The sequence below is a fragment of the Micropterus dolomieu genome, linkage group LG21 (genome assembly GCF_021292245.1).
Source record: "Micropterus dolomieu isolate WLL.071019.BEF.003 ecotype Adirondacks linkage group LG21, ASM2129224v1, whole genome shotgun sequence".
Lineage (NCBI taxonomy): Eukaryota > Metazoa > Chordata > Actinopteri > Centrarchiformes > Centrarchidae > Micropterus > Micropterus dolomieu.
The window spans coordinates 12890668-12913051 of NC_060170.1; the positions used below are offsets into that span (position 1 = coordinate 12890668).

General features: G+C 39.8%; 1 protein-coding gene across 1 annotated transcript; it reads right to left on the reverse strand.

The window, feature by feature from the left end:
- Positions 1–752: 752 nt before the first annotated feature.
- On the reverse strand, positions 753–21214 carry ubac1 (UBA domain containing 1). The gene is made up of 10 exons (XM_046036126.1): positions 20747–21214; positions 19567–19687; positions 19405–19478; positions 18424–18531; positions 18142–18244; positions 17379–17487; positions 16899–17160; positions 7611–7697; positions 7167–7305; positions 753–3062 (listed from the first exon to the last, which is right to left on the reverse strand). The coding sequence occupies exons 1-10, from the start codon at positions 20882–20884 to the stop codon at positions 2947–2949; spliced, it is 1257 nt and encodes a 418-aa protein (XP_045892082.1). The 5' UTR covers positions 20885–21214; the 3' UTR covers positions 753–2946.
- Between the last annotated feature and the right edge of the window lie 1170 nt (positions 21215–22384).

Sequence of the window (22384 nt, forward strand, 5' to 3'; positions counted from 1 at the left end):
TGCAAGTTGAGCAGCACTGAGCTCTGTTGAGCACACTGCTTCCTCAACCCACCAATCAGCCATTGCTTTGACTGACCGGGTCAAGTACATCATGGGAGTGACAAGCGTAAACAACACTACTATCATCAGGGACAGCAAACAAGAGGTAATAAGTCCAGTATGTTCTCTGTGATTTCATATGTTTTTAGTCTTTACCGAGCGATCATTGACAGTGACGGAGAGATAGACTGCAGGAGAAATATGCCAGAAGATGCAAGATATTATTTCAGCCGGAGCTCCGCCGTGCACCTGGGTCTCCAGTCCATTAGAACGCCGCGCACGCGTTCGTCTAGGCGGGCAGCTCTTTAGACGTTACAGGCCGGTTAAAAAAAGAGGACCCAACGAGCCGGACGCCATGGTGTCTGCAAGAGAGAACCACACGCAAAACCGCATCATTTCCCTCATGCCAGACATCTTTTTTTTTATTGATAAATGTGTTACGTATTTTCTACACTATAAAAACTTTTCAAATAAAAAAAAAAAAAAAAACTTTTTAAAATACTACTTTTGACAAAAAAATCATGCCAATGGCATAAACACACTCAAAATGGCAATAAAATCAAAACTGAAAAAGACAAAAATGTCCCTAGGGATACATGAGGGTTTTAAAGACATCGACCCTGTTCAGCACTTTGGTTAGCTATTGTTGTTTTTAAATGTGCTATAGAAATAAAATTGACACTGACATAAAGAAAAACACAGCATCCAAAGAATACAGCCACAAAAAATAACTTTAATGCAATAGTGATTTAGATGCCAGTGGTCATGAGGCTGTTTGAATAAACAGTGAGAGTATATTGCATAGGTTGTTAATCTGGGACAGTCCTGCATGAAAGCTAAGTGAAAAATAACAAACTTCAACAATTCTTCAGTGTCCCTAAGCAATAAAGTTCATTTGTTCTTTTCTGTTCCTTCTGACCATTTTTAAAGGTGACTGCATTTTCTGTGAACCTTTTCTTTAAACGTACCATCTCCCAGTGCTTGTTTTACGATATTACTTTCAATCAATTTTGTATACATGCCAGTACAAAGCATGGAGGTGGTGAGACAGCTGGCCACAGGTGTGTAGAAATCCTTCTTCATTCAAACATGTTGGAATACATTAAATCACACCATGACCTACCAATCCATAAGCATACTTTATAATGGTTTGTAAAAACAACATTTGAATCATTTAATCTTTTCACATTTGAAGATTAGCTTTGAGGTTTGCTAAAAATGTTATAAATAAGAACAAGTTACTAGTTTGGCTTTGACATAAATAATGTAATAATACATAGTTCAAACAGACACTTCTCTCTAAAAACATTTAAATATTTTCAAATATTGCATTTACGAAACCAAATTTTGTGGTGCTCTTATTCATAAGCAAAGTTTGAAACAGATTAGTTAAAGCCATTTTCATATGCCAAACTAGAAGGGGGTGAGAGCAGAGGTTTGCCATAATGACAGGTTTAGAAAAACAATCTCAGCCTCCCTGAGCAGAAAGTCACATCAACACCACATTTTTAAAAATTGAATAAAAACACTCAAAAGCTTGGCAAAACACACCACCCTCCATACTGTTTTTAACTCTCAGTACAACCAGGTGAAACTCAGCTCACCTTCTTGTAGCTGGAGCTTTTAAGTACTCAATGCAAAGGCTAATATTGTGTAACACACTACCCATTGTAGTTCACACATCTCAACACTCAAACCAAATATATTTCTTTACAGGTCAACAGAAGTCCTTGCTATTGCACAGAAATACAGGGTATTTTACAATGGGTACATCTAATGACAAGGCAGGTTATTTAGTGACATTTTGGTTTGGTTTGACAGCATAAATGTTCATTGCTCTCAAAAGAAAAAAAGTTGAGTCTCAAATTCCATTATATCTTTGTGTGTATGAGGATGCTTGCACCTTCGCAGCTTGAAGTGAGCATGCGTCTTCATATTTTCAGATTACAGGTTAAAAAAGGCAAACACCTTTTGATTAGGCTCAGCTTCTTTTAACATCCCACTACAGCCTTTTGAGACAAAACATGAACCCCCGTTTTCACTTCCTCATTGCTGCAGTGAATGATATTCATAGAGGTGAACAAGTGCTAAATGAGCGCAACATGATAATATGACATTCAAGAGCACATTGACAATAAACACACAGGCCTAATATATAATTTTCTTGTAAAAACATGACTAAGACACACACATTTTTGTTTACAGCTTTTGTCTAAAAAGGCAAGAAAGTAAAATAAATATTCTAGAAGACGCTTAAGGACAAATGTTCTCCTTTTTAAATTGAGAGGCGGCTGACTTACAGTGACCTCACAGGCATGAATGGAGAGAGAGGTAATGTTACTCAAAGCCCATTTTCAATTAGCTAAACAGTTTTGACTACCAGCCTCTCAATTTCAAGAAGTTATAAAAACAAGACAACGGGGGAAGAGAAACCAAACATGATACTGACAGAAGTCTTCCAACAATTCACCACTGAAGAAATGTAACAATTAAGAGTCAGACAGAACTGTAATTGATATTTAAATATTGTAAAACATACAAAAACAGGTTTCTTTGAAGTGTAAACATTAAATTGATGTCTGATGTCATTTTTGCACATGGAGAAATTATATAAAATAAATCATGTCTGTCATAACTATAAATCGATCTCTTTAAAATGTAAAAACAACATACTATATCTCCATTTCTTATTATTACTGTAATAACAATTCTGTTAACATTTGTCGTGTATAAGTGTTTTTTTACTGCACTGGTATAAATAGTTATATGTAGAACATCTTAATTCATATTTTGACTCCTCCGGCTTGTCTTTACAAGGCAAAAACAATACTTGTGTCTCTGCCACACTCAGAAGAACACACACACACACGCAACACACACACACAAGCTGCCACAGTCACACGGGCTCTATGTGCGATTGAGGGTCTGGAAGATTCTGGATATTTGGAGCATGACTGGGCCAGTCTCAGGGTCGTTCATCCACTGGGTGCTGTTCAGAGGATTCTCCAGCATGTCTTCAAATGCTGCATACAAGAAGTAAGAAATAAATATATTTAACAAAACCAGCCGCTTTTAAAAATCTAGAAAATTCGATGTAAAAACATCATCTGTTCCATTCTGTCAAGAAACTTTCAATTGAAGTACTCAGGCTGTTGAAGTACTCAGTGTGTATATATGTGTTCTCTATACTGCAGCCTGTGTTTCATTATTTTATACACACACACACACACACACACACACACACACACACACACACAGTACAATCCAGAGTCTAATTCCTCGTATGTGTACACATACCTAGCAATAAAGCTGATTCTGACACACAATCATTAACTGAAACAGAAGCAGCTGTTTAGGAGGAATAAAACTTGGTCAAACTCTGCCAAACTCAGCTAACAAGGTGAGGTTGCTAAAGACAGTTAACTGTCAAAAGTCATACACCATGGCAAGACTGAGCATAGCAACAAGACACAAGGTAGGTATACTGCATCAGCATGGTCTCCCCCATAAAGAAATTTCAAGGCAGACAGGGGTTTCCAGATGTGCTGTTCCATGTTAAGGACCGTAGACACAGTGGTCAGCCAACAAACTTACTGCAGCGGATAAAAGACACATCATGCTTACTTCCCTTTCCAATCTAAAAAAGGTGTCCAGCAGTGCCATCAGCTCAGAGCAGCAGAAAACAGTGGGACCTTGGTACACCCATCCACTGTCCAGAGAAATGCCATCAGAAGTGGCCTTCATGAAAGACTTGCGGCCAAAAAGCCAGACCTCTGACATAGAAACAAGGCCAAGCAACTCAACTATGCAAAAAAACACAGGAACTGAAATATTTGGCTGTAGCAGAAGTTTGTTCACCAAAGGGCAGGAAAGCTGTGAAAGAATGAGTGTCTGCAGGCAACAGTAAAGCATGGTGGAGGTTCCTTCAAGTTTTTGCCTGCATTTCTGCAAACGGAGTCAGAGATTTGGTCAGGATTAATGCTGAGAAGTACAGGGAGATACAGGGAGGCATCTGACTGGCTCCAAATTTATTCTGCAGCATGACAACGACCCCAAACATACAATTAATGTCATTAAGAACTATCTTCAGGGTAAAGAAGAACAAGGAGTCGTGGAAGTGTTGCTATGGCCCCCACAGAGCCCTGATCTCAGCATCCTTCAGTCTGTCTAGGATTACATGAAGAGAGAGAAGCAACTGAGGCTGCCTAAATCTACAGAAGAACTGTGGGTAGTTTTCCAAAATGTTTGGAAAACCTACCTGCCGAGTTCCTTAAAAACTACACCAATCAGCCATAACATTATGACCACTGACAGGTGTTCTTGCACCATTTAACTGTCATATTCAATGCTTTTTAAGACATTTTAATACCTCAGAAGATATCATTTAAGACCCCAAAAGTGTCAAGACTATTTCTTTGATAGAACTCTTTAACTGTTCAGACGATACAAACATGACTTATTGACATACCCTGCTGCTCGAAGTTTGATTGTCTCCATCAGCCTTATATGTTGTGTTCTTTTTCACCTTGCATTTTATAGCAAATTTAACCCTTTAAAAAATAGTAACAAAGAGATGCGCTATAGCTCTCTTTTAATGAACAAAGCAATGCCATATTTGGAATATGGGCGGTTTTATTTTCACCACAGGTGAATGACTTTGCATATTCCGAATCAGGGACCAAAGAGGCTGTTTACACATCTGCATACAACAACTAGGTGGGCAGAAATACGTACCTGTCGCAGTCTTTTGTAAATATAATCTGATATGTCTGATATATCAGACCTGCAGTGTGTCCATACAGTGCGTAAACATTCTCAAACAGCAACAATCATTAAACATACTCATGTTTTTGGTGAACTGATTGTGTCTGTTTGTGAATGTGAACTCATGCAATGCTGGGTTATACTCAAAATAAACAACTAAAATAACAAAGAAATATACAGTACAAAGGTATCAATGAATTATCAATTATGGATAATCCACGGAAATATAGTGGACTGACAATTATGGATAATCCACGGAGGAAAACAAATTATGGAGGAAAGAGACAAAGTTTTTATAGTCTGTAGTTAGAGATCATTTTTTAATTAATTAAACTCACATATACCTATCTTCAAGTCAACCACGACTACTGATAACAAAATATGACATGCAGCTTGACGTCAAGTACTGCAGCTAATGTTCACACAGTTTCTCTTAACTGTCCCTCAATATTACATTAGTCCAATATCGCCAAGTCTGCTAGCCACATTGGCATTAGCATATTGCGCAGCTAAGTTAGCTAACCTTCAAAATAAACAGCAAAACAACATTTAACGTGGCAAACTTAAGCTTCTAAATTTGAAGTTGCTTCACAGACAGCCCATGGCAATCCATCCCTGAAACATTACAGAGCTTGTTATGCTTGTGGAATTTTTTAATCACTAATTAATTAATTTAATACACACTGAAGTGTAAAGAAAGAAAGTATGAACATTATGGTTGTTGCAGTGCTTGCCATCCTCTGTGGTTGGCTTGGCAAATAGCACGGTATTTCTATTTTGTGGTTAGCGCAACAGCCCTGGTAAGTACCTATCAAAGTTGGTCCAAGGAAGGAAGAGCGGTGAACCGAAGATGGGGTCATTAGCTCATTGGTGCATGTGGGAAGTGAAGGCTGGCCCGCGTGGTCCATTCCTACAGACAAGCTACAGCATGTCAAATTGCTGAAAAAGTTGATGCTGGTTCTGCGTAGCGCAGTCAGGGTGCTCATGCTGACCCTGTCCACGGCTGAAAGAGTCTACAATGGACACGTGAGCATCAGAACTGGACCACAGAACAACAGAAGAAGGTGGCCTGGTCTGATGAATCACATTTTCTTTTACATCACATGGATGTCTGGGTGCTTGTGCTTACTTGGAGAACACATTGCACCAGGATGCACTATGGGAAGAAGGCAAGCCGGCGGAGGCAGTGTGATGCTTTGGGCAATGTTCTGCTGGGAAACCTTGGGTCCTGCCATTCATGTGGTTGTGACTTTACCTGAATGTACCACCTACCTAAACATTGTTGCAGTCTGCATGTCCACCCTTTAATGGAAATGGTAATCCCTGATGGACGTGGCCTCTTTCAGCAGGATAATGCACCCTGCTACAAAGCAACAGTGTTTCCGGAATGGTGTGAGGAGCATAATGAGTTCAAGGTGTTGACATGGGCTGTTTCTCAATACTCAATATATTTTTGGCAGCGAAACGCATTATGGGATACCTGGATATCTGAAGTCCACACAAGTCACCACCGATGCAGGCTCCGTAAAATGAGCGGAGCGAGAACACATCCAAGTATTTGACTATACTTGGCTAGATGCGGACTTTTGAATTGGAACAGTACTTTGGCTGCGACCAATGACGTTTCACAAGTCCACAAGAAGTACAGTACAGACAAGAACGCTGATTGAGAAACAGCTTTAGCCTCCAAATTTCCCAGATCTCAATCTAATCAAGCATTTGTGGGGATGTGGCGGACAAAAAAGTAAGATCCATTACAGGACTTAAGGGATCTGCTGCTAGCGTCTTGGTGCCACATACCACAGCACACCTTCAGAGGTTTAGTGGAGTACATATATGTATATAAACACACACACACACACACACACACACACACACACACACACACACACACCATGGCAACACATAGGTGCATCAGTACATAATAAAAAGTTGAAGCACAGTTGTGTTAAGCTTATATCCTACACTTATCCATTTCAGCAATTCCCAATAAAAAGTGAAAAAGTGAGTAAAACACAGTGACCAGGAACTATCCTACCATAATATTAATAATAAGCGTTAAACATATTCAGTCTGTAAAGTTAATTGCATTTACTAACATTGTTTATTTTTTAGGTCCGTTTGTGTTCCCACAGCCTGCCTTAGTAAGGTCTGCTTCAGCATGTGATTTCTTACATTTACAGAATGACACTGTGGCTGTGCCCTAGTGTTCAAAAACATTACCACAAAACAAAATAGGCAAATATGCGAAAGATAGTTTTTGACATTGTTGGGCTTTCCTTTTAAGTGTGATTTCAGAGATTCTTTTGTCTGTCAAATTACCCACAATTCTGATTGTTCCACTAAATCTGACTAGACTGTACCTAGCAAAGTCTTGGGATTGGTTAGACCCAATTGGACCACTGGATTCTCCAGAATGGCTTGGAATAGCGGGCTGTTGGTGTCGATGCCTTTGTCCATATCTTCTGGAGAAGGTTTCCTGTCTCCCAGCAGCCACTCGCACTGCAGGAGGGAAAAAAAACAAAAAACAAAAAAAAACAGTGAGAAACCAAAATCTCTTTTCTTTTTTGAAAATGCATTGACATCACCGAGGTCACAGTGCAGGATACAGAACAGTGTCCACATGTTTTTTTCATACCATGACACCCCACTAAATTTGGATTACTCCTCTTAAACTAATGAATATTCCTTACAATTGATATGTAAAGTCAAGCATTGTCAAATTTTGCATTGTTTTTGTGTCAAAGGGCCAAACACGGCCTGCTTAAATGACTGTAAGCAGTATAACAATGGATGTGTAAACCTACCGCAGCATCCTGTTGGTTGTTATTCACCCTCAGAGCATCAATCACCTCCTTTTCATCAAACCCCATCTCCATCAATGCAATGACAGCCTGCAGAAACAAAAGGTAAAGAACTTCTCAGTCTACTGACAACAACATAAACAGTCACAGTTCTGTAAATTGTGTGCTCATACATTTAATCTTTTATGCATGTTGTTTTACTTTTATTATTATTACTATTGTACAAGGTTTTTCCTGGTTCAGAATGGGCAGTAAGCATGATCAGTACGTGTACAGTACAGGCAATGAGTTACGTTACGACCAAAATGTATACATTTTCTTGTTATTTCTGACCATTCGATAACAAAATATATCCATAACATGGAGGAGTAAAGGTATAAATTAGTGTATTAATAAATATAACATTAAATAGAAAGTATAATGTTAGTATAATAATATATTTACAGGTTACACTTCACTGGATATTCTGCCTACAGATAGTTTATTAGTTGAGATTCAGCTGTTTCACAAATAAAACCATTTTCTGATATTAGCCTACACCACTGTGGCTAAGGTTTGATTAGTGCTGATGTTTGTATTTTCATTATAATTTCAGATAATCGTACAGGTTACTATAACTTAGTGGCCTATAATATTAATTCCAGTTGGACAAAACAGCAGTTTAATTTTTGTGGGTTGTTTTCGGTCATTAAATTATTGTGCAAGAAAAATGCTCTACATCAGAGGTCACTAATAGGCGGACCGCGGTCCGGATCCAGACCCAGCCGCCGTCCTCTCCGGACCGCCGACCTACAGCCCATTTATTATTGAGACTTACTACCTCGTGACGGAGCGTTTCTATTTTAACCCGCGCAGCTTTTCTAGCATTTACTGTACTGGTTTAGAGGACCAGGAAACTCACAGACCAATCGCATGTGCTCCAATCGTCTCATGTGACGCTGCTCAGCCAATCAAATCTGTGCATACCGATGCTTGCGAGTTGAGTCCGCGAGATTCACCAGAGACGTTTTGGAAACACACCCGAATTGAGGAGACGAAAGATAAAAGAGATTTCACATGACTTTTAATCAAGAATGTACAGATTTTTACATGTACATTCCTCCCACGGGCAGTTCAAAACCAGAATATCTCATAGATCTCCAATATGCTAGCTGGAGCTCACGTTTCTCACTGAACAACAGAAAGTAGGAAAGTGGTAGCCCTGTAAGAGGAAATGAAAGAGAAGAGGAGGCATTACAGCTGTTCATTTGTTATGATGTGTTGAGTGTTTATTATAAAATTGGTTAAGACTACACTTCATCACTTCAAGCTACACTTTTTATTACATTTTTTCTAAAAATTTGGCACTTTACTTTAGTTTACTTAAATTTAGAATTTATTATTTGAATAGTTATTATTTATTATCCCTCCAGTTTGATGTGAAAACTGACTGAAATATTATTTGATTTGACAGTCCGTTGTTGACTAAAAACATGTGTTGATACAACTATAGGTTATAGTACTGAATGATAACGCAAGTTCGTCGTTTTGATGTTCCGGACCTTTGCTTCAGGAAATTTTCTCTAACTAGACCTCTTTGAAATCTAATTGAATACCCCTGCTCTACATGGTGGTCAATCTCTGATTTGTTTATGCAAATTACTAACTTGTCAGCAGTGCTTGAAGTGGAAAACAAATTGATGGATGCTACCCCGCCCCCCAGTGTCCCCAGTGTAAATGACACTTATCTGTCGATACTTTTAAATGTCCCGCCCCACCCAGGCTGTGATTGGTCGGTTCACGACATGTGACATTGACGAGCTACATTCAGCACCCGAGCTTCTCTTCTCCCTCGTCTCTCTCCGCCGACAGAGTTTAGCAGGCAAAGAGAACAGGAAAAGGTGATCGTCACGTAGCGCCCAGATACGGAGAGGGCAGAGGAGAGGACCGGCAACTTGGGAGAAGTCCCGGTACGCCAAAGAGTAAAATGTCGAGGTGCCGGTACTACTTCAAGCACTGAACTACACAAGTCAGTAATAAAAACCGTGCATACAGAAAAACGAGTTTAACATTTCTAAAGTTTGCTGTAGTGCCTCAACCTTTTTTAATGTCCCGCCTCCTCCTGGCTGTGATTGGTCGGTTCACGAAAAGTGACTTTGACGAGCTACTAACGCACACGGCTGCATGAATGGCACCTGATCTCCCTGCGGCGATAAGCAGGCAGGAGAGAACAGGAACAGGTGAGCGTCACGTAATGCCCAGAAAACCAAAGATTCAAATGTAAAAGTGACAGTACCGGTGAATACGGTCACACTATAAGCGCAAACGGCTTTTAAATTGTGAGAAATAACAGGAAGTCATTAGCGCAAGCTTCGTAGTGGAGCGTTAAACCAACGTAGCAGCTGCTTTATTAATCCAGCGCCTGCTGCATGTGTAAATTACAGCTGCTGTGGATGAGAGGAGAGGTGACTGCTGAAAGTCAGTTGTATTTAAGTTTATTTTCTGCTTGCTCAACAGTGGTTTGATAAATGGCTTTTAAAAACACATTCGGAGAGGATTTGAAAGGTCCCTCCAATTCTGATCATTGTGGTGCTGGTGATTTTCCTTTGGCGCTCACTAAAACCTCTTTGGGGGGCACCAAAAAATTCTCTATGCAGTAAAAACCCTGGTTATGTCTTATAGGGCTGTACATAGTGATTGCAAGTCGATTAATCTAACGACTATTTTTTTGATTAGTCGATTAATCTAACAACTAATTTTGTTTCTACAGAAAAAAAGTTGCCTATTACTTGATTAAGATACCAATTCAGGGCTCGACAATAACGGTGGCCCGATGGCCCGGGGCCAGTAAAAAGTAACGTCGGGACAGTTGAACTAGCAACTCGAAAGCAAAAAAATCTGACACTCAACATCCTGCATTTGCTTTGCAGCTCATGGCCCACACTATTGTCCAATCCAGACCATGCAGACAGAACTTAAAACTGCATTTTCTGTAACAGCCAGCAGGGGGTTGTTGTTTTTTTTTTTTTATCCAGGATGTATTTAACAGATTAAACATGTTAACAGTATAACATAACTTATAAGTCTTTGGTTTTGTTGTAACATTGATAAATTACTTTTGTAAGGAGGGCCAGTAAGTTTCAAACTGACTGGCCCAGTGTGGCCAGTTGCAAAAAAGTTTAACGTTGAGCCCTGCAATTTATCCAAAATAAATAGCAAAAATATGTCTAATCAATATTTTATACAATCATCCTGATGAAGCACATAAAAATGACAATAGTAGCATTTCTTAAAGGGGCATTATGTAGTTTTCAGCGGCCACTAGCGGTGCGGTTTTAAGATTGCAACTAGGCGTTTGCTTGTACACGTGCTTGCTTGAACTCATGAGTGAGTATAATCCATAACACAACCGCTTTCATACAGAAATCCAGCAATAAACGCAGAAACACCGGCATGCAGGCTGTGGCTTCTCTCCAGACATGTTCAGGCTCTGTTACTTCAACGTTACTCAGGCTCAGAGGCAGATCAACACCGGCTCCGTACCTTTCATTCAGCGCAACGAGCTGCATTTTGGCACAGTAACTTACTCACGAAAAAAAAGTGACAGCGGCTATAGACAGATAGGGTGACAGCTTCACACAACATGCTGGAAATGCAGGTAAACTCCCACTGCAACATTACAGTAATATTTTTACCAACTTGAGGTTGAACTAATCCATGTTCGTTACATGATAACAGTACATTTAGTTAGAGGTGCTCCGATCAGGATTTTTTGTGCCGATCACCGATTGCTGAAAGCAGTATCAGCCGATACCGATCACCAATCCCCGATCACTAGGTCTATTTGGAGCCTTTTATTTATCATGTAGCATTATACAGTATACTGTATATTTATTTAATTGGTCCTAAAAACAATGTATTAAGTGTTAAAGTTAACAGATGATAAAAGTATCATGAAATGACAACTGTTTATTTTTTTCCCTGGAAACATGGGCAACAAATTCTGCTCAATCTGTGTTAGAGACTTAAACCATAGCAGCCTTTGCCTGGTTACTGTGAAGATCTTATAGCTTTACAAATATAGCTTTCCTGTGGAATAACTACAAAAACAGAACAAACAGCAGGGATAGAGAGGAGTGGAGAGAGGGAGAGGGGCTACAGAGGAGTCAAAACTGCCTTCAGTGAGATTTTAAAATAAAATTTAAATAAATAAAAATAGGCTACAATGTAAATTCCATATTATACAGTCTACTATATTCATTCTAATTTCATATGGTTTGCCATTAGTAGGCTATAGGTCTTATATCATTTCAGTGGATTGTTTTCATTTTTAATCCTTGTGCAGGAAGTCTACATATCTTACATGCTGCCACCGACTTTACCAAAGGGAGAGTAGCACACTTTATAAAGTCAAATAAAAACCTTCTGGCCGTATTTAAAGGTTAAAAATATGGGAGATTTATGGGGAAAATGGGAGGGTTGACATGAGAGGAGTAGAGAGAGGAGTGGGGTAATGTGAGGCTACATCCACACTGCTACGTTTTTAAAACAGTTTTATAACAAAAACGATCTCCGTCCACAGCAGTGTCAGCTGCGTATCAGAGTTGATCTCTGTCTATATCAGAACGACTGAAAACAAACATCTAGTGGCCGTTCAGGTAGCTACATGCGCGTGCCAGTGTAAACATGAAGCAGATGGTCTACTCCGCAGTAGCAGACGATTTAGCGAAATCGAAGAAGAAATTAATAGAAAATAATGAAAAACTGACCGGCAACGAAGTGGAACTGTTACTGAAAGTAACTCGGGAGTACGAGAGACGGCGGCGGAAAACACACTGAGAGTTGTCGCAAAGTAAATACAGCGACATGCACAGTAGGCTAGGCTAACTGTTAAGTGTTATTTACACAGTACTTATATTTTAATATACCAAAACTAAACCTCTGTAAGTAGCATCGTGTTTTTGCTTTGCATGACAGATAAGACCGACTCACAAAGCCAAATGTGAGTGTGTGTTATCGTTTTATAAAGTCCTCCGTTTTGTCCATCAGGTCAGCAGTGTTTTCAAACAAACATCTTCTGATTCACCGTTTTAATCTGGACGGGAGGCAAAAGGTCTCCATTTTTGTAACGAAAACAGAGAGAGATGCTGTCAGCTGATTGAGTGGCGCCGCACTCTGCATCAGGAAACTCACACTGAAGGATCAGTCTCTCTCTGCCTGATGTGCTGTGTCTGTTAAACTCCGGTTGCGGGTGGCGTGTGAGTTTGATGAGCACAGCTGCGACAGTTTCACATGATCGCTCCTGCATGTTGCTCCACTTGTCTGATTGCTGCTCAACTCTAAAATGATTATGTGGGTGCATTAATCCCTTCTTGTCTGAGAAGGACTTTGGTGCTAGCTAGCTTTGAAAACCACTCACACAGCGTAGTGAAACATTTTAGCTGCCGTTGAAAATTTGTCTGGCGAGTATTGCATCATCTGATCGGCTTTTCTTATCGGCCTTTTTAGCGCCCACCGATCAAACTAGTTAAAGACATTATCGGCCTATTATGATCGGTGACCGATCGATCGGAGCACCCTTACATTTAGTGCATTTAGCTGACGTGTTACATGGTTAGCTCGCCTGCTGCTGAGATATCAACCCTCAACAGAAAGCTGAAGTACCCCAAAGGAGGGGGTGAAAAGTTTGCACCACTCCCAAGTGCTGCAGTTTCAGCCATAAAACCTACATAACAGACTCTATGCATGACTATTAAAATGACAATATTAACCTTGTCCAGAGACTAACATCAACCTGAACCAGGCTGTGAGGACTTCAGCAGCCATAAACTAAACAACCTCTAAACACTCCCAAGACCAAGAGGTGGTGGACCATGGTAACGAAGTTGACCCCCTTCTTCAGTCTTGATTCCCTACCCCACCAAAGAGCCATTAATTTGGAATCTTAACATGCCCTCTCCCTTTCTCACACCTAGATGTGAGAAACTCCAGACGCCTGAGAAGGACCCTGCCCCGAATTCATTTGTGTGGACAAATGAATATTGTCTCCTTATAAACTTGCCTATTACCTTGTTTTAATTAAATTAATCTTTAAAGCTATTTAGTAGTTCTTGCCACTTCAATTGAGTAATTATTACCCCGTTCTTGTTAAAAACTATGTTGGAAAGAAGGAACCACAAATAAGTTAATTTTGCAGTGCTTTTAATCCTCATCAATGGTCACCAACATTTCTGCATTTAATTCATGTTGTAACTAATTCTTTGTTCCCAGCACCGTTATATACTCTTCAAAATGATATGATACAGAAATATTATGTGTTAAATAACCAATTTTCCTAGCTCCTGAACCAAGGATTGAGTTAAATTTAAGTAAAATAGTCAGACGGGATCCTTGGTTCCTCTCATGGAACCAGTGCTCCCCAGAGGACAAATTAAGTATTACATGTCATTGTTTTAATGCCTCTCCCACTGTTTAATGTATCACTGTATGTTATTGTTCGTAATCTGATGCCATGTTCGTAAAATCTGCTTATATATTCTCTAAGTAAGAACGTTTAACAGCCAATATTATCCAAGTATTTAGTCAAGATGCTCTTTCATCTGCTGTGATCCCTACGAAATGTATTTGATTGAAATACACGCAAACAGACATTAAAATAGAAATTAAAGTTAACGGACAGCCTTTCTTAGGAGACCGGAAACAAAGCCTCAGGGGAAACAAAGCCCTCCTCCTGGGACACGCCCTAGGAAACAAAACACAGCGCCAGACACGCGCTCACTCTCTTGTCTTCTTCCTCCGTACCTCTTCAGCAGCCCTTGGCACACGCCCAGCATGCCCCTTCTCCCAGCAACGCCTTAAGGAGTTTGGAAGATTTCTTTGTTCTTTTCAAGCAACACACGCGAAGTCACGCTCCCTTTCCTGGAAGTTATCTTTTTCTTTTGTTTGTTTGTAAAGTTAGCAGACCGTTTCGGTCGCGCAACTCTGAATTCAATAATGACCAAGTTCTTATAAGCTTTATTTTAGTCGAATTAACTTATACTGCTCCCACCGAAGTTACACCAGCAGTAACAAAAAGGACATCAAACCAGAACAGAGCCAGGGTTTACTGCCAGGCCGATGACGGCCCTGCCACTGACAAAGCAGAAGAACCCCCGGAGAAATCCCTATCACAAAGCCAGGAATTGTTTTGTTGCAGTGTTGTATATTATGTGGGTCACATTAGTTACAGCGACTGAGAGGTGGAGAAGCTGTGTACCTGAGTATTGGTAAAACCACAATAAATCGAAATTGAAAGTTACAAAGCATACAGCGGCAGGTCCGAGCTAATGTAGCGTAAGCTGGCTGCCCTGCCTGCATCGCTGTAAGCTAGTAAACAAATCGCTCCACATTTGCTCTTTACAGTTACATCCTTTCTAGCAGGCTAAATCAACACTTTGACATAATACCGATGGTACACAGGTTAGTAATATGGGTCGCGTTAGTTGGTTAAGTAATGTGGAAAGCGATACAACTTTGCACTAGATAACGTTAGCAACAGCTCGGCGTTAGCTGGTGAGCTAACGTGACTCTCACCGACCAGCTTTTGTCATGTTCACTGTGTTTTTACTCAACATCATCTGGATCTGTTTGGTCTGATGAGCTTCAGTACATAAACCTTTATTGTTGTTTTGTATCCTTACATGGAGTCTGTTTTTTGCTGTGAGACTATTGTTTTATGGTGTTAAAGGACTGCATGTCGTTAGCTGCCGTGTTGTCGCTGTAGTATGAGAGAGGCTCAGGAACGCGCACAGGGCTGAATCCGATCCGGTGTCCTCACATTAAAAGCATCAAATTTCAACAAACTTCACTGATGTGTTGTGATAATAACAATGAGTCAAACCCGGCAAGAACCACTTCGGTCCTGTATTCCTTATTGTCAAAATTGGCCTCTGTCGGTTTTGGAGGCTGTGTTCAGTCCCGTTCCGGTCGCAGTGTGTACTCACTGAGAGCTGATCCAGTCTACATGACAGGGTGGGGGGCGTAACGCACATTCAGTGCTATTGGAAACTGTAAATGCCAATCAATATCTGCAACAACTCCCTGTCTTTGTGTTTTTAAATATGCAGAAGCAAACAGCAAATTCATTCATGGGAAAATTAAATCAAAAAATGTATATTAAAATCTTTAAAATGGAAAAATAAATAATAGAACAAAATGAATCAGTTCTTTCTTGTTTAAATGAATCATTAGTCTATATTGTATGTGATTAATAAAGTAGTGTTATTTTTTTCTTTTAAACCAATAACTTCCAAAATAGTCTTAAAAACAAACAGGAAAATGAATCGTGATAAGATAGTGAATCGTGCCTAAAATAAATCGTGATATGATATTTTTGCCATATTGCCCACCCCTAGGTGTACCATGACGGCAGCAGGGCAGAATTTACTTTTAACATGAAGGCAATGAAGAAATACATTCTAATGGACTACGTGTCCTCGTGCTGATAATGTTCCGTGCTTGTGTGGAGATAGAAAGTACACACGATTTGCGGTGCTGCCGTCAGTGCTCCAGGATACTTTCGCTTCACGTGTTCATCCTGCTTCATGCTGGCTATTCGTGGACAGCAGTTGTGCTGCAGTGAAGCTCACGGAACGAGTACCACGTTGTTGAGTGTCTGTCAAAAATACTCCCAAACTTTAGACGGTTGAAGGCGAGGTCTTGTAGCAGGAGCTTCCTGGGGGAATCCCAGTAACACCGGATGGAGCGACGCTTCGACGTACGTAATGCGAGTCGACGTATTTGACCAGCCCTAGATATATACGTATTATGTTTTTTTATCCTTAACCTTTCCTTGTTGTATACTCTTTATGTTAGTCCGTCCACATTTACTAGCGTTTAGGTCACAGTTGTGAGATTGTTTTGGTGTTTTCACCTTCTTGTTGTTCCTCTCCTCGAATGTGGATTCAAGGCTGGGAGAGGATCTCTGTTCCCCAAAATATAGAAACCTAGACTCTGTATATGATTATGCATCCCTTTGTTCGGGGCCAGATGCCCAAAGCTGCCCTAGGTAGCAGGTCTCTGGACCAGCTGTATATGTGTTTTAGTACTTCTCTGTTTATTCTCTTTTACTAATAAATTCTTCAAAGACAACGGTTGGTTGTTACTCAATTATTTGCTTAATCCCTCACCAGCAAGATCCAAGTTCCACAACAATAATTTGTACAGCGGCAGAAGTAGCTCAACCTGGCAGGTGCAAGCACCAAGATGAGTTTTTTTAAAGTAAGTAATAATCCAAGTTCTGAATGATAGCTCTGAAAGGATAAAGTCACCTACTCTTGAGTCTGGTCTGAACTCCCGTTTCCTGCGGATCCTCTTAAAGATCTCTGTGAGCTCGTCCTGCCTACTGCACTCATGCTCTGTGCTCGACTGGCTGGAGAGGCTGCGCAGAAGGTTCGAACCAGAGGCTGAGGGGCCTGGTATGGCGGAAGCTGTGGCTCCTGCTGCCCCAGAAGAGTCCTGGCCAGGTATTGGTGCGTCTACAGAGGGGTCATCTACATGCTCGATAAGCCACTCCATTGCTTGTGTCACTGACATGCTGCAGAAAGAAAGTATAGGATGAGAAAAGGTTTCAGGATGAATTAGACTAAAGTTGAGTTACCCAAGAACAGTAACAACCCACAACATTGTCCTCATTGTTTTCTCAAAGTGAACAAGTTCTCAACTTCCAGAGGTGATTTGATAACAGATAGTTACCAAATAGTTTGACTCATTATCAGTAGTGAAGGAGTTGTTATTAAACCAGCTCAGACTTACTGGTTCAATCTAAGAGCTTTGATGGCTCTGCTCTCTGGGAAACCCATCTCGGTGAGCTGCTGAAGGGCTGTTTCATCCACCCGATCCTCCTCATCTTCATCCAACATTGCTACAAGACCCCGAAACACAAAGAGATCAAAACCAAAACTCTACAACGATAATCATCATCGTCACAAACTATTTTTCCAGCAAAAATACATACATACAATTCAACAAAATATGTAAAATAAATACTCTACGGTACGTAAAGACAGAACACAAAGTATCTCATCCTCATTTGGTCAGAGATTTAAAATGTAATTCAAAATACACTTTCCTATGAATTTAGAAAAGTGGTTCAGCGGTTTGCACTGTTGCTTCACAGCAGCCAGTTGGGTCCTTTATGTGTGGAGTTTGCATCTTATCCCCATGTATGTGTGTTGGTAAGCTCTGGGTGCTCAGATTGGAAATCCTGTACTGTCCTTACATGTGAATGTGTTTGTGTGCATGTGTAGGTAATTTAATAACCTGGTGACATGTGTAGGGTGTACCCAACCTTTTTCCCACTGTGTTCTAGCCATAGGCTGTATATAAAAAGATTCTAGAGCATTATTATGATGGATGAATGTGTTATTGAATGTTTCCCCTGTTTTAACAAAAAAATGTCTTCTCCCACTGCAGCTGCAGAACCTTATGTGTGGTAAATGTGTGTACAACTTTCTTGACAGTAGGATTATTGATATAGACCTGGAAATTGTTTTAAAAAAGGGATTGTAAGCTTCACCATTGGCTTTTTTGAAGAGTTCAACAGCATCAGGGTTCAAGGCAAGAAGCTTCTGGGCGACTTCAATGAGAGAAACCAGGATCTTTCTTAGCTCCGTCTGAAACTGGAGCAACATAAAACACGTGCACACAAACACAGTAAAAAATTAATAACATCTTTGATACACTACCAAATTTTGAATGGTCTACACAGGTAGAATAATTCTTACTTGTAAGATCTGCATGTTAGATTTAACTTTTTGATACCCCTCGTAAACTAAATCCCTTCTACCAAGAACCTTACATCTCTGATGTTATGCTGGGTCACAGTGCGGTCAGTGTGGCGCGTGGACAGGTTGCCGGTAGCTTTTAGAATTGAATCTTTGTCTGGAGCCTTGTTATCTTGTTTCTTCTGTGACGACAAGAACAAAGAACAAACAGAGATCATTAAAAGCAAGCAAAATAAAGACCTCACATTTCTATTGCCAGTTTTTGCAGAATTATAAATTAATGATGCTTTCTAGAGATGCACCGATCGATCAGCTGGGGACCAGAATTGGCCTTCTCCACACGCATCTCACCTGCTGCTGTGAAAACGGATTTGCGGGTGAAAAAAAAAAATATCAAAAAGCAAGTGTTTATAAAACTGCTGATAAATGAAGTGAGAGCAGAGGGAGAGGGAGAGAGAGAGAGAGAGGAACAGACTGGTGTAGGTGTGCGTCTGAAGGTAAAAGCAAGGTAAGCAGATTACTGTAGTTTGTGAACAAACACTAAAATACAGTGGCAATAAGCAGACATAAATGGAGAGACAAGCAATAACATAGGCCTCTAGAAATAGGCTAATGTACACTGAGCTGTGTTATACTGCAGTTTATTTTCAGTTATATATTCTTTGTACAGAAAGCTCTGTATAGCACTCTAAACTGGAGAACGTTTTATTTTGAGATGTGTCTGAGTGAGAGAAGGTCCTGTAAAAAGAAAATGTAAAGAGTACACATTATTTAATAGTCAGTGTTTTATAAGGAACATACAGTTGAATGGACTCCACTCAGAAAAGCCAATGCGAATGCAGATACTAATCAAGAATTTTCCAATCAAGAAAAGCTAAACAAAAGTTTAAGTATGCTGTCAATTACAGCTCTTAGAAAGAAAGAAAATCGGAATAGGCCAAAATCGGAATTGGCAGGTTAGACCTTTTAAAAAAAAATTAAATAAAAATAACAGCCAGGAAAAATGCTATCAGTGCATCTCTAATGCTTTCAATTCTGAAGCTGCTCATGCTTACCTTTTCATCTGAACTAACATCTGCCATCTTTGGAGGCGTTGGTGGCGGTCTTTTCTTTATGAGCAGCAAAACTTCTACAACATATATGAAACATGGTCAGTTTATGGAAAACTGTGTAGTAGTGTCGTAATCCCAGAACATGTCAAACAGGGTTTTACATACCTTTATCTTTGAGATTTTCATCAGCGACAGTTTTGGTGTCAGTGAGGACTCTCTCCGTAGCAGCATGTATGAGTTTATGGTGGGTAAGTGTTTTGGGGTCTTCTAGACTTCCATGCACATACTATAAACCAAGCAAAGGGCGAAGCATCTCAGAAATACAAAACAGCAAACAATAAGGGTGAAACTATAGATTATTTTCATTATAATGTAATCTGCCAATTATTGTTTTAATTAACAGTTTAGTCTGGAAAATGTTGTAATGAAGTGACATCGTCAAATTGTGTTTTTTGTCTGTCAAACAGTGCCAAACCTTAAATAATTCAATTTCCAATTATATACAACCGTAGAAAATTCTCACATTAAATAATCTAGAATCTGGACATGTCTGGCATTTGTAAATCACTACAGCTGAAAAAAATAAGTAGATTAATCAGTTAGTTGACTGACAGTAAATCTATCTACAACAATTTTGATCATCGATTAATTGCTGAAGTCATCAAGAAAAAAATGAATCTCCACTGTGAGAATCTGCTATTTTTGTCTCTGTCATATCATTGTGAATTAATAAAATATTTTTGTGGCCAGATAAAACATGAAAACCTAATCTAACCTGTGACAAGCAATCTGTGACAGTTTTATCTGTTTTGCATGCAAAACTAGTCATTTAAAAAGGCAATTAATCGACTGGTTGTTTTTGTGTCCTATATAATACATAATTCTACAAAAGTAGATGCATGGGATCTGATAATAAATTGAATCTTTCATCACGATGTCTGTGCCCATGTGTTGATGTTACACAAAATTTGTCTTTGAATCGAATTATTTCCCATGTTGTCCTGAGAAACAACCATTTGACTACCACTTGAGTTTATGCTATAGGCCACAGAAGTGCAAGTAACATAAGCTGTGTAATAATAGACAGCCAGAAAAGCAAAATGCCTCTAAGGCTAGACAATATGAACAGAAAAGGGGCAGAGTCAGGCAGTTAGCTACGTTGAGAGGGGCAGTCAACCTGCTAAATTATAAATAGCAAAGTCTACCCAGTTACTATAAATACAAAGCCAGTGACACCGACACTTGACAGTTTACACAGAGGGCATGATAGACTGCAAACACCCAAGGCAGAGGAGTGACAGGACAAAAAAGCAGCAAGGGAGACACAAACAACCCTAAAACCTACATGTTTCAAGCACTTCTCCTTCAGTTTCTCAATAGTGGTGTCTTCCGTGACCTCCTCCAACCACTCCGTGCCGTCCATGGTGCAGATGTGTATTTTCAACACTTTCCCGGCGAATATCTTCTCCTCCTGGACGAACATAGCTAAAGCTATGACGGTAACGTTAAAGAGTACCAGTCCAGTGACGTTAGCTAGCAGCAGTTGCTATGTGCTCCTGGCAAGCTAGCGTGCTAACGTTAGCACCCAGCAAGCCGTCTTTCTGTAAATCCGCCGACAACAGCGCAAGAGCAGGCGCCGATTAGCTGAAGGCCATTTTCGATTTCCTCTGGCAGTACTCGGTGCGGCGGTAACCTATTAGCTCTTTGACCACCAAGCTGTTTATTATCCCAACGACCACACAGCCAGCCAGCGAGTACCCTATTTTTACAGTAACATTTGAACTTTGAACTTCAACGGTGCTATTACCGCTGCATCATGGGAGTCGTAGTCCACTCAGTCGATCCAAACTGGTAACGTTCCCTAGTTTTAAAAACAGACTAAAATCTATAACTACGAACACGGTACAAAGTCAGCATCTACAGTATTCTCTTAACCTGTGATAAGCAAGGATGGATTACCATCCTGGCAAAGCCTGCAACTGCCCTGAGGCCCCAGATCTCAAGGGGCCCCATAAGCTCCTCAACCTGCAGTCTATGGTGTCAGCTGGTTTGTACTAATTTTATTGAAACTTTGGGAATTTGCACCACTAAAGCACAATATCAACTGACTCAATAAGATTCATTATCGATTATCTGGCAATTACTTTATCAATTAATTGATTAATAGTTTTATCAAAAAAAATCTGAAAAAAAGTGAAAACTCACAATTCACAATTTTCTAAAGCCCAAGATTATGTCTTCAAATGTCTTGCTTTGTCTGAGCAACCCAAAGTTGTTCAGTGTACAGTATTTCTGACACTTGGCAATGGCAAAGTAAGGGCTTTAAGATGGGTGCCGCTTTTTTACCTGATCTTAAGGTCATATGTTGAAGAGGGCCCCTCTATCAAAATATCATTAAAACATCTTGATTATTTCGGTTTTGTGCTTACATGTTCCACAGTTTATGTATATAATCAAATTAACACACAGCAAACATGGAGCCAGGTACTATTCTAGTTAATGTTTTACACATTGAACGCACAGTTTAAAATTGGAGATTATTTGGGACCCAGTACCCTATTTTTTCCCTGGATACCCTATCAGGTTAATCTGGCCATCGTCATGGCCTAGTCATGCAAATATTGCTTCATTTAGTTTTGATTTTACGCAATATACACAAGCTGCAAAACCAGTGCATCTGAACCTTCCGTTTAGGTAAATGAATTGTTATATTTACAGCTAATAATTACCACCACTAGAGGGAGACACACTACATCAAATATTTGTACTTGGCCCCTTCAGCAAATTAAAAAACGTGCTACAGGTATAAAGAGAAAGATCACTTTTATTTTTTACTTAAAAATCTAATGACATTAATAATTGTTGCCCAGAACTGTAAGAGGCATGTGTTTATACAGTATTTATTGTTTTAGATCTATAATTATTAAATGAATCCCTTGTTTCACATAGAAGTCTAGAAGATATTGATCTTTTGAGATCTTGT

Bases quoted from the DNA above. Each gene is read 5' to 3' on its own strand.
- ubac1 (XM_046036126.1), bottom strand. From the start codon at position 20,884: ATGTTCGTCCAGGAGGAGAAGATATTCGCCGGGAAAGTGTTGAAAATA. The intron at 19,479-19,566 runs GTATGTAAAACC...TATATGTTGTAG, and splicing joins TGAAAATCTCAAAGATAAAG to AAGTTTTGCTGCTCATAAAG. The intron at 18,532-19,404 runs GTAAGCATGAGC...TTGTCGTCACAG, and splicing joins ATGTTAGTTCAGATGAAAAG to AAGAAACAAGATAACAAGGC.